This window comes from Sceloporus undulatus, chromosome 2 (assembly GCF_019175285.1).
Source record: "Sceloporus undulatus isolate JIND9_A2432 ecotype Alabama chromosome 2, SceUnd_v1.1, whole genome shotgun sequence".
Lineage (NCBI taxonomy): Eukaryota > Metazoa > Chordata > Lepidosauria > Squamata > Phrynosomatidae > Sceloporus > Sceloporus undulatus.
Window position 1 is genome coordinate 9,943,064 of NC_056523.1, and position 16,039 is coordinate 9,959,102.

Genomic DNA, 16,039 nt, shown 5'->3' on the forward strand with positions numbered 1-16,039 from the left:
GGAGAAGAGAAGGTTAAGAGGTGATATGATAGCCTTGTTTAAGTGTTTGAAGGGGTGTCACATTGAGGATGGAGCAAGCTTGTTTTCTGATACTCCAGAGAACAGGACCCGGAGCAATGGATGCAAGTTACAGGAAAAGAGATTCCTCCTCAACATTAGGAGGAACTTCCTGACAGAAAGAGCTGTCTAACAGTGGAAGACACTCCCTCAGAGAGTGGTGGAATCTCCTTCCTTGGAGGTCTTTAAACAGAGGCTGTGTGGCCATCAGTCGCCAGATGCTCTGACTGAGGGTTGGACTGGTTGGCCTTTCTGGTCTCTTCTAACTCTATGATTCCATGATTCTATGAATCCATGAATGATCAAATCCGAAAAAGCCAAAACCACAAATGTGGGGGCCTTAGCTTTACAGCACCCGGTATTCAATGACAAACTCCTATCCAAGTACTAACCAGGGCAGACCCTGCTTAGCTTCCAAGTTCAGATGGGGTTCTGGACCGCCTTACAAATCCTGATGGACATCAGCCATCACTGGTACTCATCACATTCAGTTCCTTGTTGCCTGTGGCTGCCCGCCAGTACTTATGTACACAAAACTGCTCTAGGAGTGTCCCTACTTTAGTAATATTTGTACAAAACACAAGATCATGGGTTTAAAGGCTTTGCTTAGTGCCTTAAGTGGTGCAGATGGAATTTCAGTGGGAACTGAGGTGTTTTTTTTAAAAAGTAATCTCTTATTTAAAACTGAATATAAAATACATTTAATGATACGAAAAGCTTGCAACTTAACTAAAACATTGAAAAATATTAACGTTGTGCACTGTGTATGTATGTATGTATGTAAGTTGAATCTGGTAATCAGAAGAAACTGGGCGAAAAACTTTGATAAGGTTGTTTTAGGGTCGCCATAGATCGGAAATGACTTGAAGGCACACAACACACAGTTCAACCAGGAATAACTAGGAATGGGCAAGGCGGATATGAAAGAACTAGACAAATTTAGAAAGAGTAAAGATATACAAATGAATACTGAAGTCAGAATTGTCCAATCCATGGTATTCCCTATCAGCATGAATGGATGTGGGAGCTGGACAGTTAATAAAGCGGCTAAAAAGAAAATTAGCTGATTTGAGATGTGGGGCTGGAAAAGAGTGCTGAGAATACCATGGATGGTCAAGAAGACAAACAAATGGGCCCTTGAACAGATCAAGACTGAACTCTCCCTGGAAGCCAAGATGACCTGTCATACTTTGGCCACATCATGAGAAGGTATGAACCATTAGAAAACACAATAATGCAAGCAGCCGCCGGCTGTCACTTCTGTTGAGGCAGATCCAGGGCCAGAATACCCCGGGCTGTTCCTGGAGTATTGCGGCCTGTGAAGACACCCCCACAGTTGAGATATTTAAGAACAAATTAATTTTACAACTCTTAAATTTAGTATAAGTGGAGATCACTGACTTGAAATGGAAACGGGAGGAATTTCTCTTAAATTCGAATGAAAAGAAAGTGGGGCCTGTACGCATTCACTTAAAGTCGCTAGTTTAGTGCAATTACATGAATGTGCATTTCATATTTCGAACTGGATTCCCATTGCCCGAAAATAGCATGCCATTGCCTGAATTTGCGTGTGGTAGTCTATCACGCAATAACGTGAAACCACATGATTGCGTTCAGACTGACTTCCCATTGCCCGAATTTGTGTGTAGTGGGTTATCACGCAGTAACGTTAAACCCCATGATTGCGTTCAGATTGCCATCGGATTATACTTCCAACTCCCCTTGTCTGATAAACTCTAGGGAGAAGGCTAGGCAAGCCCCTTGTGGATAGGAGTCCCAGACGGTGGGAGCAACAACTGAGAAGGCCTTTTCTCATGTCCTCACCAAGCAAGTGGCGGGACTGAGAGAAAGCCTTCCCCGTGGATCTGAAGAGTTCTGGCAAGCTGCATCTGCACTGCAGAAATAATCCAGTTTGATACCACTTCAACTGCCATGGCTCAATGTTATTGAAATTTGAGATGTGTAGTTCTGTGAGACATTTAGCCTTCTCTGTCAGAGAGCTTTGGTGCCATGACAAACTATAGTTTCCAGAATTCCATAGGATTAAGACATGGCAGTTAAAGTGGTGTCAAACTGGATTATTTCTGCAGTGTGAATACAGCCAAAGATCTTTTTGTTCAAGCAGGCTTTAATGGGTAAGCAGGGAGGATTCTTATTGATATGTGTGTTTTATTTATTAATTTTTGTATGAAAACCACTGGGTGACCTTAAGGAAGTCACATCCTCTCACCTTCAGGGAAAGGCAATGGAAAATCTTGCCAGGGAAATCCCATGATAAATTCATGTTAGGATTAACATAAATCAGAAATTACTTGAAGGCACACAACAACAACAACAACAGTAGTTTTAAAATTATTTTGTATCACATGACACGCAAGTTTTAATTACTGTTGGTCCAAAACACACTGCAGAAATAATCCAGTTTGAGACCGCTTTAACTGCCCAGGTTCAATACTAGGGAATCATGCAAACTGTAGTTTCGGTAGACATTTAGCCTTCTCTGTCAGAGAGCTCTGGTGCCAACTATAATTCCTAGGGCTGCCTAGCACTGAGCCAGGGCAGTTACAGTGGTTTCAAACTGGATTATTTCTGCAGTCTGTTTTGAACTGTTATTAAGGTTTTTAAAGTTTCTGTTTTAACTGATCCACTTTGGAAGCTGTCACGAGTCCCATTCTGGGAGAAAGGCTGCATATAAATGGAATAAATGATAATAAATAATGAATTACATCACCAGAAACCTCAGGGCCTGGGATGATCCTGAGCTGCCCACCCGGTGGACCGGAGAAGAGGGGTCAGGACTCAGAGCCAAGCCCTGCGTTCTGGCAACCCTCACCACTTCCTGTGTTACTGGAATCAATATTTCCATTTGTGGATTCCTATGTTTGTTTGACCATGAGCATGTGCCTCTTCTTGGAAGAAAGCTCTGACACAAAAAGATCTCCATGCTTAGGCTTTGTTCAGCAAAGCTGCACTGGCCTCAGGCCCTGCCGGCTAAATCCCTGAGCAAGCAGAGGATGTCCGATGTTGACATGGACCATACGTTGGCCTTCTTTCATCAGTCCTGCTCTCTCCTGTCCTTTTGGGATTAAGTGCCTCCCAGTAATGAAGATGCTTTCTATATAAACACATTCTTATTGCTTAGGGACTGTTTTGTCATCTTATACAGGGCCTTGATTTTCAAGGGCAAGGTAATGTGGTCTCAAAAAATATTGCAGTTTGAACCGATTTAACTGGCTCAGTGATATGGAATTCTGGGAATGGCTGTGGCACCAGAGAGCTCTGACAGACAAGGCTAAATATCTCACAAAACTACAAATCCAAGTTTTTAATATGTTTGTTTATTACACGTATAGGTGTTTATGTTTAATATGTATTTTATATGTGTATAAATGTTTAATAAAAAACAATTGTAATCAACAACCAAAACCCCTATAGATCCAAGAATTCCACAGCATTGAACCATGGCCATCAAACTGACGTCAAACTGCCTTATTTCTGCAGTGCAGATGCAGCCTCAGTTACCTTCTATGGGCAGGCTCACTGTTCATATCTAAATGAATCTGCAGACAGGGCAACACAAGATCTTCCATGTAGCATGAGTGAACTCTGTCAAAATAGGAACTTTTTGTACGCTCCAACAATTCTGATTAATCTTCTGCCAACTCACTTTTTCAGCTGCTTTTAAAATGTCTTGGTTTCTCTCTCCTCAGCTTACTTTGATTGCTTACTTCTACTCAGCTTACTTCAGTTTCTCACAGTGGAATCACTATGTTTTAGCATTGACTTATCCATGGGTCATAGCAAAATCCATAATTTTTGCCTCGAAACTTGCCCTTGATTTATACATGAGGTCAATTTATAGTTGAGTATATATGGTATTTGCCACCAACAGCTGGTGCACAGGTTTACTTGCCACTGGCAGCTAGTGGGCTGGGACACTTGAAGGGATCGTCCTTCTCCCAGGATGTTTAGGTTACCCGCCTTGTTCACAACTCCCAAAGGAGTCCAGGAAACATTCAGTGAAGGAAGTGGTCTCCAGGGTTTCACTACGGCATGGCGAGAGCATCCTGGACATCTTTCTTGGTGCCTCTGGGCTGATTGCGTCCTTTCCAAGATCTTAATTCTCCACGCTTTCTGGTCTACCAATGGAGAGATGTAGCAGTACTCACTAGAAAGGAGTCCCTTCTCCCCAGTGGCATTGCCTGGAATGTGGAGGGGGGGGTCCTTCCAGGAGTAGGGTGAAAAAAGCACCCCCATTTTGCTGCTGCGGCAGCGAGGTGAGGGCCACACTTGGCCTGCCAACCCAGCCTTTCGAGTCATGCATGGCCATGGCCACATAGGACTTGGAAGGCAGCTGCTTATCTGCTCCTGGCCTTTTAAGTCCCGCATGGCCATGGCTGTGTGGGACCTAAAAGGCAGCCACCTATCTCCCCCCCCCAGGTGTATTACCCCAACCCCCTCTGTGGTGTGGTCTGCACCACCGCACCCCCTAATGATGCCACTGCTTCTCACCAAGTGTACCAAATGACACCCCTTTCTGATGTGTCACCTAGTGTGGTCTGCACCTACCACATGCCCTTAGAAACACTCCTGTTGCTGCAAACTCAGTTCAAAATGTGAAAGTAGTTTACACTCAGTGAACTCAGTGGAGGGAGAGCAGAAAAGGTGGAACTTGTGCCCTTCCCAATAGGCTCAGGCAAAGGTAAATTACTGCAGCCTCTCCAAGACATGTGTCTTCTTCTTCACCTATAATGACAATGTTCCCTCCACATTTGTAGGGTTAGAGGTGAAGGACACCTGCAAATGTGGAAAAACTGCAAATAAAAAATACTATTCTTTTTACCTGAGAGAACATCTCTCTAGGAATCTCCAGGTCTTCCAGTGCAACTCTCTCATCAACATCTACCAGAGGTTGATCATAGGATCATTCTGGAGGACCTGCAAATGCCTAGAGAAGTGTTTTCTCTAGGAACGTCTAGGTTCCCCAGCACAACTCTATGGTCACCGTCTGGCAGAATTGCATTGGAGGACCTAGGGGGATTACTAGAGAGAACATCTTGATCAAAACTGCAAATAATCCATGCTGTGAAACTCAAAGCTGCAAATGTGGAGGGTCGACTGCATTGCTATCTTGCCCACACTCTCATGTTGCTTGGCTGTGCATCCTGGTTTTCATCTGTGAAATGTTAGAGAGTGTAGTTTTTTGGCCTCACTGGACAGGGTCAGAAAAGATCTCAAGGGAAGAAAATTTACAGCTACAATGGAGAACTGAAATGTTGAGGCTTTCTTTTGTAGCCTTTGTCCCTGTTGTGTTTATTTAGCCGAAAGGCAAAGAAATAAAAGATCATTAAATAAAAGATCAATAAATGTAATCCAGTATACAAGATAAACAAGAGTTTTCTACAACAGAAGGGCTACTGATAAGTGTAAGAGTACATGCCCTGTGTGCAGAAGGCCAGTCTCCAGTCAAGACCAGCTGTACCATGTGGCAAAGTGAGGCAATTTCTTCAGGCAAAAAATGCTTTTACCACACAGCTTGTGTTAGAATCATAGAATCGTAGAGTTGGAAGAGACCACAGGGGCCATCCAGTCCAACCCATAACCAGCCTGTGTTGTTTCCCCATAATAACCAGCCTGTGTTGCTTTTATGTGCAGTTGAAGATGCTGAGCCACAGCAAGAGCAGAAGCAACATTATACCTTCCAACATTTCACATTTCTGTTCTGGTGCCACAACAAACTACCATTTCCAGAATTCCACAGCATTGAGCCATGGCAGTTAAAATGCTATCAAACCGGATTATTTTGGCAATGAGGATGCAGTCATGTACAAAAATATTGAACAGTTGTTTGCCCCAGGAGAGAACCCTGAGTCACTCCACTCAAGATTTCCCTCCAGTCTGAAGCACAGCCATTGATGAATATTATTTGAACACTGTTTTCCAACCAATTATGACTCCATCTGACACTGTTCCCATCTATTACCCATTTAATCACTATGGTAGTCAGAATATCATGGAGTATTTTATGAAATGCTTTGCAGGCGGCTTTGCAAATAAACAACATCTACAGCATTCCCTCTGTCTACTAAACTAGTGACTGATTTAAACACACATATACACGGTAAAAGTGTGCAGTATTCCCTTTTGCCTAATGTGATAGCCATAAGACTAGACAAGAGCCAGAGGATTGAAAAACAGGAACAAGATTTTATTTTATTTTGCAAAATCAAAATGACTAGGCCAGAGTGTGTCATTCAGATTCTAGTAAAGAAATGACAGCCTCTTGACTTCTTTTATATCCATGGGGAGAATCACAGTACATCATTACTATATCTGAATCCCAACAGAAGTTGGGATCACTACAAATATCACCATTAAAGGAGATCCTAGCCATTATATTTAGAGTCCAAACACATCTCATCTATAATGGCAAAGTAAGTATGGAAAGAAAACCAGTAAGCAGAATACATCATCCATGGACATAAATATCTCAACCAGTAGTCCTTCCCAGAAATAGCTTCTGGAATTTCTTATAGTTTTGCACTTGCTATCTCTTTGTTAGACAAAGGCATCTCCTTCTAGTTTAAGTCAAAGATATCTTTGAAAGATAAATTCAATATTAATGAAGCATTTTTTATATTCTTAATTTATTTTAATGTTTGTGTTATCAATGCGATCAGTTTCACACTCTACAGCTCTAGCACCATGATTCCACTTTAAGTGCTATGGTCGCATCCTATGTAGTGGCATCAATAAGCGGGTGGGAGAGGGTGCAGTGGATCACCACATCTGCCAGCACCCACCTATTTTCCTCCGCTCCCTTGAGAGCCAAGGATGTGGAGAAGCCCAAACAGGTGAGCACCAGTGGCTGCAGTGAGCTAGTTGCAGTCAAGGATAAGGTGAAGGATGGGGTGGCCCATCCCTGCCAGAGGCTACAGTAGATGAAAGGAGGCAGCTGGAGTTGTGCTAGGCAGCTTGGGATGGATGGGCGTATGGTAAGGTGGTCACTTTCACAGGGGTCCCATGTACCTAACCCCAGCGAATGTGGAGGGTCTACTGGTTTGTTTGTTTTTGAATATTAAAAGGATATGTAGTGTCAATTACTTTTAAATGACTGACTGAATTTTTTTAAAAAAATCACTGCCAGTCCAGTCAGCTTCTGTAGACTAAGGACAGGTTAGAAGCTTATCTTTCAACTCAGGCAGCAAATTGCCTTGGGATGTCCTTGCTAAATATGTGCTTTTAGCAAGATCGATTGGGAATCAAACCACCCCCTCCTTCCCGGAAGCTGCTTGTGCAATGCAGAGAAGAAGGGATGAGAACACAAATGGAACTAATTTCATCCAACAAATATTGAAAAAGCTGGGTGATGCAACTGGGAGTCACGTAATGTGTTAGCGATTCATCTACATGTGTACTGTAAACTGCAGAGAAGGATACAAACCCATATGCACTGCACACACACTTCAGGGACATAGCACATACCTTGTCTGGCCTCCGAGTTACAAAGATGCCCAATTTAAGCCTGGACTTTGTGATTTGTGGCTTGTGCTGGTTTGTGATTTGTGCTGGCTTTATTGACTGAACTTTCAGTGGACTTTCTGTAACTGGCAGAGTTTTGTTTCCACCCACACAGAGGGAGTAGGTCTGAGCCTTGGACAATCTGGCCACTGAACTACAGTGGTACCTCGGGATACGAAATACCCAGGTTACGAAATTTTCGGGATACGAAAAAATCCCATAGGGAATTATTGTTTCGGGTTACGAATGTTTTTTCGGGTTACGAAAGAACTTTTGGTGCTTTTTTCGGCTTTTTCGCACGGAATCGCGGCTTTTCCCCATTAGCGCCTATGGCAATTCGGCTTACGAAGGCTTTTCGGGTTACGAAAGCGGCCGCGTTACGAATTAATTTCGTAACCCGAGGCACCACTGTACTATCTTGTACTGTAGTAGTCGAGCAATGGGCAGCTGCCAGGGGCAGAACATCAAGGCCAGCCTAAAGTGAGTGGGGCCCTGCCTTGAGTTGTCCAAAACTGTGTTTCTTTTTGTGCCTGTGTCTCAGGAGCAGTGGCATAGATATTAAAGTGAACAAATACAAAATGAAATACACAATACACTAGACTGCAGCACTTGAGAGCCAACCTAGTGTAGGGTTTTGCCATTTCCTGTCTAGTCTGTTCTGTTATAGGCCTGTCACCTCATCCTCATACCCACAAGTACAGTACTGCAATTCTGTTGGTATTCATACATGCAGCAGCTAATTCATATCTATATAGGTCTGTTCCTAGGGCCTTCTTTCCATGCATCTGATGAAGAAGTAGACTTATGTCTACAAAAACTCATGCTACAACATATTTTGCACAGTTAGAAGATTATCGCACGGGCTTTCCTCCCAACCCCAGAGTGGTCTGAAACTTTGGGGAATTTTTTTTTAGATCGGGTGTTATCACTCGCCTCCGTGCTCAGACCAGAGGCATTGCGACCCGATCTTAGCCATCCCGTCACCAATCCGTCCTAATCCTGTCATTCACAAAGGACTTTGGGGAGATCTGGAGCTGGGCGGAAAGCCTGTGCAATAATCTTCTTAGTCTCAAAGGTGCTACAAGATCCCTTTGCACTCTAACATTCCAGACTAACACGGCTTTTGAATTCTAAACACATAGTTTGTCAGCCAGATTCAAAGTACAATTAGAACCTGCAGTTTCTGTGTTCTTGAAACCATTGCATAACATCATGTCCAAAGCCAGGGTTCCACTTTTTCAGCTGCTTTCAAAATGTCCCAGTTCCTCTCTCTTCCTCCCACTTTCTCCCTTTGTCTTCAGCTTCTTTCAGTTGCTGCAAACTGACTTCAAAGTACAAAAATAGTTTGCACACAATGAAATCTTGCCCATCACAAGAGGCTGAGGCAAAAGCGAACTGCTTTATCCTCTCCTTTCTTGTGTTCTTCCCCATTAACAGTCACAAAAATGGCCCCTTTTATTGCCGGGGGAAGCTGCTGCAGGCTTCCAATTTAGAACATGTTCTCAATTAAAATGCAAGTTCCCATAGCTACTCTTTTTTAAAATAAAAATATCCAGTTTCTTCATGGAAAAAAACAAAACAACAGTCACTAGGGTTGGTGTCACCAGTCGGTGTGGTAACTCATAGTGTCACACACACACCCATTGATATTTTCCCATACCACACCATACAGAATACGTACTTACTAATGTTTTTTCTACTGTTACTCATAAATCATGATTCCCATATATCACTGAATGTAATGGCAATAGTTGTGACTACCTGTAAACAACTAGCAAATGTAAAAAAAACAAACAAACATCTAGAGGTAGCTGTGTTGGCCATATAGCAAATCCAATAACATCCAAACAATAATAACTTGATCAGACCAACCAAAATGCACAATTACATGTTGCAAGCTTTCGAAGTCACACTGGCTTCTTTATCAGGCAAACAGGAGAAAACAATTGAAGATGTTAGCCGCAGGCCAACATTTTCTGTTTCTGATTTTAGTTCGGATGGTAGGGAGAGTTCTCTGCAGTCTGGCACCTCCACCTTTGGCCATGCCCATCCCCGGGAGATTTTCAAAGTCAAGGAAATTTAATGTCCTTTTGCAACTCAAAGAAGGTACTTCCTTGGAATCCAGCATGTCTCCTTCCTTTGTGAAGCCACAGGCTCCTATGTAGGTAGAGAACACATAATTTCTCAAGAAGTCTTCATGTTTTGCATCAGGAAAACTTTAGGTGGTGTAGTGGTAAAGCATGCCAATCAGTGCCAGTATTAGAAAAAATGCTTTACCTTTGTTGGAGGCAGAAGCTTCAGATGGCAAGGCCACAGTGCGCTGGCTCTCTCTTGAGGATCCCCTGTGACGGCTAAAATGCGGTATCTTGAAATCCCAAAAAGTCCCCTTTTCTGAAAGAAAGAAGTTGGTAGCATGAGCTTTCATAAACTTGACCCTACTTCCTCAGAAAGAACTACTGAGGTAGTAGGCTCAAGTTTACAAGAGCTCATGTTACCAACTTATTTATTTCAGTTTCTCTGAATGGTGCTACAAGATCCCTTTGAAGACTAATTTTCCAGACCTAGGTCTTTGAAAGTTTCATGTGGTAAAAGTTAAAATCTGGTAAGACGTTTTAATGAAAATTTAAAAATAATAATTAAAACATATTAATTTTAAAAAGTTGAAGCCTTGAACCCTTTCCTTTCTCCTCCCTCTGAGCATTGCTCCACTCACTCCATCTCTTCCGTTGATCACTAATGGAAGGGACGCAGGTGAACGACACATCCTGTTTCTACGCAAAGGCAGATATTTGGAGAGCAATAGTGTCACCCCACACTTAGGATGTCACCTGGTGCGATCCATACCCCGTATGACACTCCTGATCACTCATCCCTTTTGCCATCTTAACCAGACTCTGGTGTTGCTTGGCCACATGTGTCCCACTTTTCATCTGTGAGATGCCAGGGAGCAGGAGACTTTTCCGCCAGATTCTTGTTGTCCTGCTGGGACAGATTGCAGCACAAACCGTTCCAATAGAAGCCTGTGCCTGGCTTGCATAAACACTGTCAATGACCTCTTTTCTTTTTTCCCCTTGTTTGCTTGCCAGGCAACCTTCTGTGTGCTTTTGGTGACTCAAGAGTGTCCAGCTTCTTCTCTCTGTTGTCCCACTAAAGTCCCAGTCTCCCCCCTCCCCTCCCCCTCTGTGTGAGAGTTATCTCATTTGCCTTGAAGGTTGTTTACAGAGAACCAGTATAAAAGGGTTGGTGACTGAGAGAGCAACCTGAGGTGCAACAAAACCAGCTCCTCGCATCTCTGCCTGATAGCTCCTGTTGACCATGGGGCAAAGCTGGTTCCTTGGGGGTCCTAGCATCTTTCTCCTGCTCCTGTTCCTCCTTCCTGGGAGTACTTCAGCATCTACCGCAGAACCGTAAGCTGATTCCTGGAGGGTCTCAACCTCCACCACTTTCTTCTCCTTGTTTCTTCAAAATCCAATCCTACTGCTTTTCCTAGAGGTGGGGATCCTGTGGCCCCTTGCACCACATGCAGTCCCCAGGCCATTTTCTTTGGCCTACAGGCCCCCTCCAGTCCCCATTAGGCTGCATCTGCACTGCAGAAGTAATCCAGTTTGATACTGCTTTAATTGCCACACCTCAATGCTGTGGAATCCCGGGGTTTGTAGTTTTGTGGGATATTTAGCCTTCTCTGTCCAAGTGTTCTGGTGCCACAACAAATGACACATCCCAGAATTCCATAGCATTAAGCCGTGGCAATTAAAGCAGTATCCAACTGCACCAATTCTGCAGTGCAGATTCAGTCCTAGTTATTTATTGTGGTAAAGAGGTTTCTGGTCCAGAGGGACTTTAGGCTTAATCTTGTGATTTTTTTTATAGTGTTCATCGCATGTTTGAAGTGAGTTTCCTTAAGATAGACCTGGCTGCCAAACTTAATATCTCTTATATATTAATTCTCTTAAAGAATGAATTTGAAATGATTAATGAAAGACTACAACCAAGGTCCAAAACACACTGCAGAAGTAATCCAGTTTGAGACCACTTTAACTGCCCTGACTCAATGCTAGGGAATTCTGGGAACTGTAGATTTCTGAGATATTTAGCCTTCTCTGTCAAAGAGCTCTGGTGCCACAATAAACTACAATTCCCAGGATTCCCCAGCCAGTTAAAGCGGTCTCAAATTGGATTATTTCTGCAGTATTTTGGACCTTCGATGACAATCAAAACCATTCTGTCAAATGTTGAAGTGTTTAGCGTGATTTTTTTCCAGGTAACGGCATTATTTGAACTCATGACTTCCCTGCTTTTGTTTGGCCATGCCATTAGGCCAGCCAGCTCACGCAGCTGAGCCATGCTGCCATGGAATGCGTCTACACTGTAGAAATAATACAGTTTGACACCACTTTAACTGTCACGGTGCCTTCCTATGGAATCATGGGATTTATTGTTTTACTAGTTATTTTGCCTTCTCTGCTTATGTGCTGGTGCCTCACAAAACTACAAATCCCAAGATTCTGTAGCCATGATAGTTAAAGTGGTGTCAAACTGCATTATTCCTACAGTGTAGATGCACCCATTAAAATTTTGTTCATCTTTTCTTCTTTCCTCCCAGGAGAACAGGGAGACACAATTGTGAAATTTTCTGCCACAAGTGCCAAAATAACTTGGTTGGACCAGCTTACTATATACTTTTTATCTTTGGGTTGAGGAAATGCCAATTTCTGCTTTCCCTCAGGCAGCAAAAAATGTCTTGAGCCTGCTGTGTCTTTCAGGTCCGAAACACACTGCAGAAATAATCCAGTTTGAGACCACTTTAACTGCTCTGACTCAGTGCTAGGGAATTCTGGAATTGTAATGTATTGTGGCACCAGAGCAAACTGTCTCAAGTTTATCACACTGGGGCTAATTTAGGCATTAAAGAGAGATTAAACACATTTAAATAATCCCACAAATAAAGCGAAAATAGTGAGTAATTGCGCATATGAATATTACACGCAATTGAGCAAATAAAGTGATATCTGAAATGCATTGTTGCTGAAATCATGAAAGTAAAAAGATGTGCATTAACGCTTCTTTGTGACCACTTTAATGGCGGGTTTTGTGCAACGTCGTGTGGAACCACTTGACGTAATTATGTGATTTTTCCAGGATATTCATGGGATAAATTCCTGATCTCCTTCGTGTGATAAACTCCAGAGTAGGCTAAACATCTCACAAAACTACAATTCCCCAAATTCCTTAGTGTGGAGCCAGGGCAGTTAAAGTGATTTCAAACTGGATTATTTCTGCAGTGTGTTTTAGACTCAAATTCCGTTTTCTAGAAGCAAAACCAAAAGGGCCTCCTATAATTTATTGGGATATCATGGTAGATGCTTTTAAAAACTGGCAGGATTGCCTAACATTGAGCCATGGTAGTTGAAGTGGTGCCAAACTGCATTATTGCCGCAGTGTGGATGCACCTGAAGTCATTTTATTGCTGCAACGAAAGAGGCATTTCGAGAGGAACTTTTCCATGCTATGTGCTCATTCCTCTGATAGGGTTCCATATACCTCAAAAAAGCATTGAAAAGTAACCGAAAAATAAATAAAGTCACACAGTGGTTTGCTCCTTTTTGAAAACACTGCAGTGAAGGACAACAATGAATTAAAACAAGAAGGAGATCTGTAACCTTTTAAAGGTTAACAGGTTTTATTTGGCCTAAATTCTTTGGACTTAAGCCCACTTCCTCAGCAGCCTCTAAAGAAGCAGGCTGAAGTCCAGGAAAACTTTGTCCAAATAAAACATGTGCGGGTCCAGCTGCAAGAAATGAACACACAAATGCTGCCTTCTCACATTTTCCCCCCCAAAATTATTTTTTATTCAACATCCCAAAAGAAAAATAGCATAGACACGCAAACACACAAGCATTAACACACACAAAAACACACATTGGGTGCACTTCCCCTGATCCCCTTTAAAAGAAAATGACTTCCCATTTCTCTCAGACTGGATTCCTTAACTCCTTTTTAATGTACTTTTTCTGTGTTTTTAATTGTACTGTTTTTTAATGTTGTGAAGCCGCTCTGAGTCCCAGTTCTGAGAAAAGAGCGGGATACAAATAAATATAACAATAACAACAGAATTCCCAGGATTCTCTAGCACCAAAAATTAATAGTAATAATAGTAATAAATACTTAATAATTAATAAATTATGCCTAGAACATTAATAAATACTGTAGGAAAGAAATGTACTAGCAAAATTGCTGATACAAAATATGAAGAAATTGAAAGCACTAATTTTTATAGTTAAAGGATAGAGCTATTGCAGATAAAGAGGTCTCAGACTGGATTATTTCTGCAGTGTGTTTTGCACCTAAGAAATATTTCTATGCTTATTCCCCCTTCTTACCATCTATTATTCAACTTACCCTTAGAAAATCAGCATTTGCATCTTAAAATGATTTAAATTCTCAGCATCAGTATACCTATAATACAGGTATCCCCTCTTCTTTTTTGCAAATTCCACAAAAGGTTTCCATATTTTAATAATAATAATAATAATAATAATAATAATAATAATATAGATTTAGTTGTATCCCGCCCAATCTGGGTGGCTAACAGCAGTAAAAAAAAATACAATACATAAAATACAATAAGATACAAATAATCCCTTCCCAATCACCTGACCAATACTTAAACAAAACAAAATCAATAAACAATGCAAATACAGTTGCAATCAGATGAAAATATAAAAGCATTACAAATCAATGAAGTTTATAAATAATCCCTTTCCCAGTCCCTCAACACAGGTTCAGATCAAAACAATACTTAACAAATTAAATATCAACATAACATAGTACCCAAAAGACGAAAAGGAAAAAAGAAAAATATACCAAATATTGATGAAAGATTTTATTAAGTTCCCCCTTTCCAAGTTCGTTAATTCATCTAGCTCAGTCAGTTCCATCATCCTCTCCACACAATCCTTTTGTTTTTGTTTTTGTTGTGTACCTTCAAATCATTTTTGACCTACCTATGGTGAACCTATAGTAAGGTTTTCTTTGCACGTTTCTTCACAAGAAATTTGCTGTTGCCATCCTCTGAGGCTGAGAGAGTGTGACTTGTCCAAGATCACCCAGTGGGTGTTTATGGTCAAGTGGGGAATCGAACCCTGATCACCCATTCTGTAAATGTGTGTTTATGTGTGTTGTGTGCCTTTAAGTCATTCCCAGCTTATAGCAACCCTAAGGCAACCTATCATGGGTTTTTCTTGGCAAGATTTGTTCAGAGGAGGTTTGCCATTGCCTCCCCTGAGGCTGAGATAGTGTGACTTGCCCCCAAGATCACCCAGGGGATTTCTGGGATTCGAACCCAGCTCTCCAGAATCGCAGTCCAACACTCAAACCGCTGTGCAACACTTTCTCCCCACTTCTGCAACCATATAATTTATCAAATGTCTGTTTTCCCTTTCACTTTTATTTTCTTAAGTTAATTATATTCAGTAAATACATTTCAGGCCTTCTCACCATTTTAGTGGGTTTTAGTATAAGACAAAGACACCATTAAAATATAAAACCACAAAACCAAGACAAACTGCTGACCAAACATTCAAATTATTGGCTAGAGAAACAGCATTTTGCAAGATAACTAGTTATCTAAAACTCTAATAATTAGACCTACGGTGCAACATAATTCCAGGGTCCACTATCAGATTGCAGAAGCATTAACGTATCTGAATATTCTCTGAAGATGCCAGCCACAGATGCTGGCGATACATCAGGAAGAACATCTTCTAGAATATGGCCACATAGCCCGAAAAACCCACAAAAAAAAAAAAAAACCATTAATATATCTTCATTATGGATAACATAATCCAATTGGTTAAACCAATCAGTTAAAATAGTATCTTCAGAGACAGTGGAGTTTATCACACAAAGGAGATTGGGAGTTTATCCCATGAATATCCTGGAAAAATCACGTAATTACATATAACGATTTTATAAGACTCACACAAAACCCGCCATTACATTGGTCACTAAGAAGCATTACTGCGCATATTTTTACTTTTGGGATATCAGTGACAATGCATTTCCGATATCACTTTATTTGTGCAATTGCGTGTGATAATAATTCGCTCATTTACTCGCCATTTTCTCTTTGTTTGCGGGATGCTTATATGTGTTTTAATTTCTCTTTAATGCCAAAATCAACCCCAGTGTGATGTCTGCTTTTACCCATAAGTTTCAAGTAACCACATTATCTTTTCCCAAAGATTCAATTATTTTCATTCCTCCGCAGACACCAGCTTTGCTCCTACACAAAAGAATGATACAAATTATTTAATTAAACATCTTTGTTTTCCTTTACAAAAAGCAACAGTAAACTGTTGGTGTTTCCCCTCTATTTCTGTAGAGATTTTGTTGCCAAAATTCATTTACTAAAAGGCATAGTAAAAAATGATTGACAGTTATTTTTTAGATAGAAATATAG

The 16,039-nt window shown here is 41.4% G+C and overlaps 2 protein-coding genes across 3 annotated transcripts in view; both read left to right on the top strand.

Moving 5' to 3' along the window:
* Nucleotides 1–16,039, top strand: part of LOC121921898 (zinc finger protein 397-like) — a 942,727-nt gene that overhangs the window by 123,689 nt on the left and 802,999 nt on the right. The window lies entirely within an intron of this gene.
* The window catches only part of LOC121923630 (alpha-2-macroglobulin-like), an 82,203-nt gene continuing 76,903 nt past the window's right edge, over nt 10,740–16,039 (top strand). Inside the window, exon 1 of the mRNA XM_042454222.1 lies at nt 10,740–10,985. Within this exon, the coding sequence (XP_042310156.1) occupies nt 10,894–10,985 (92 nt within the window). The 5' untranslated portion in view covers nt 10,740–10,893. The remainder of the gene's footprint in view (nt 10,986–16,039) is intronic.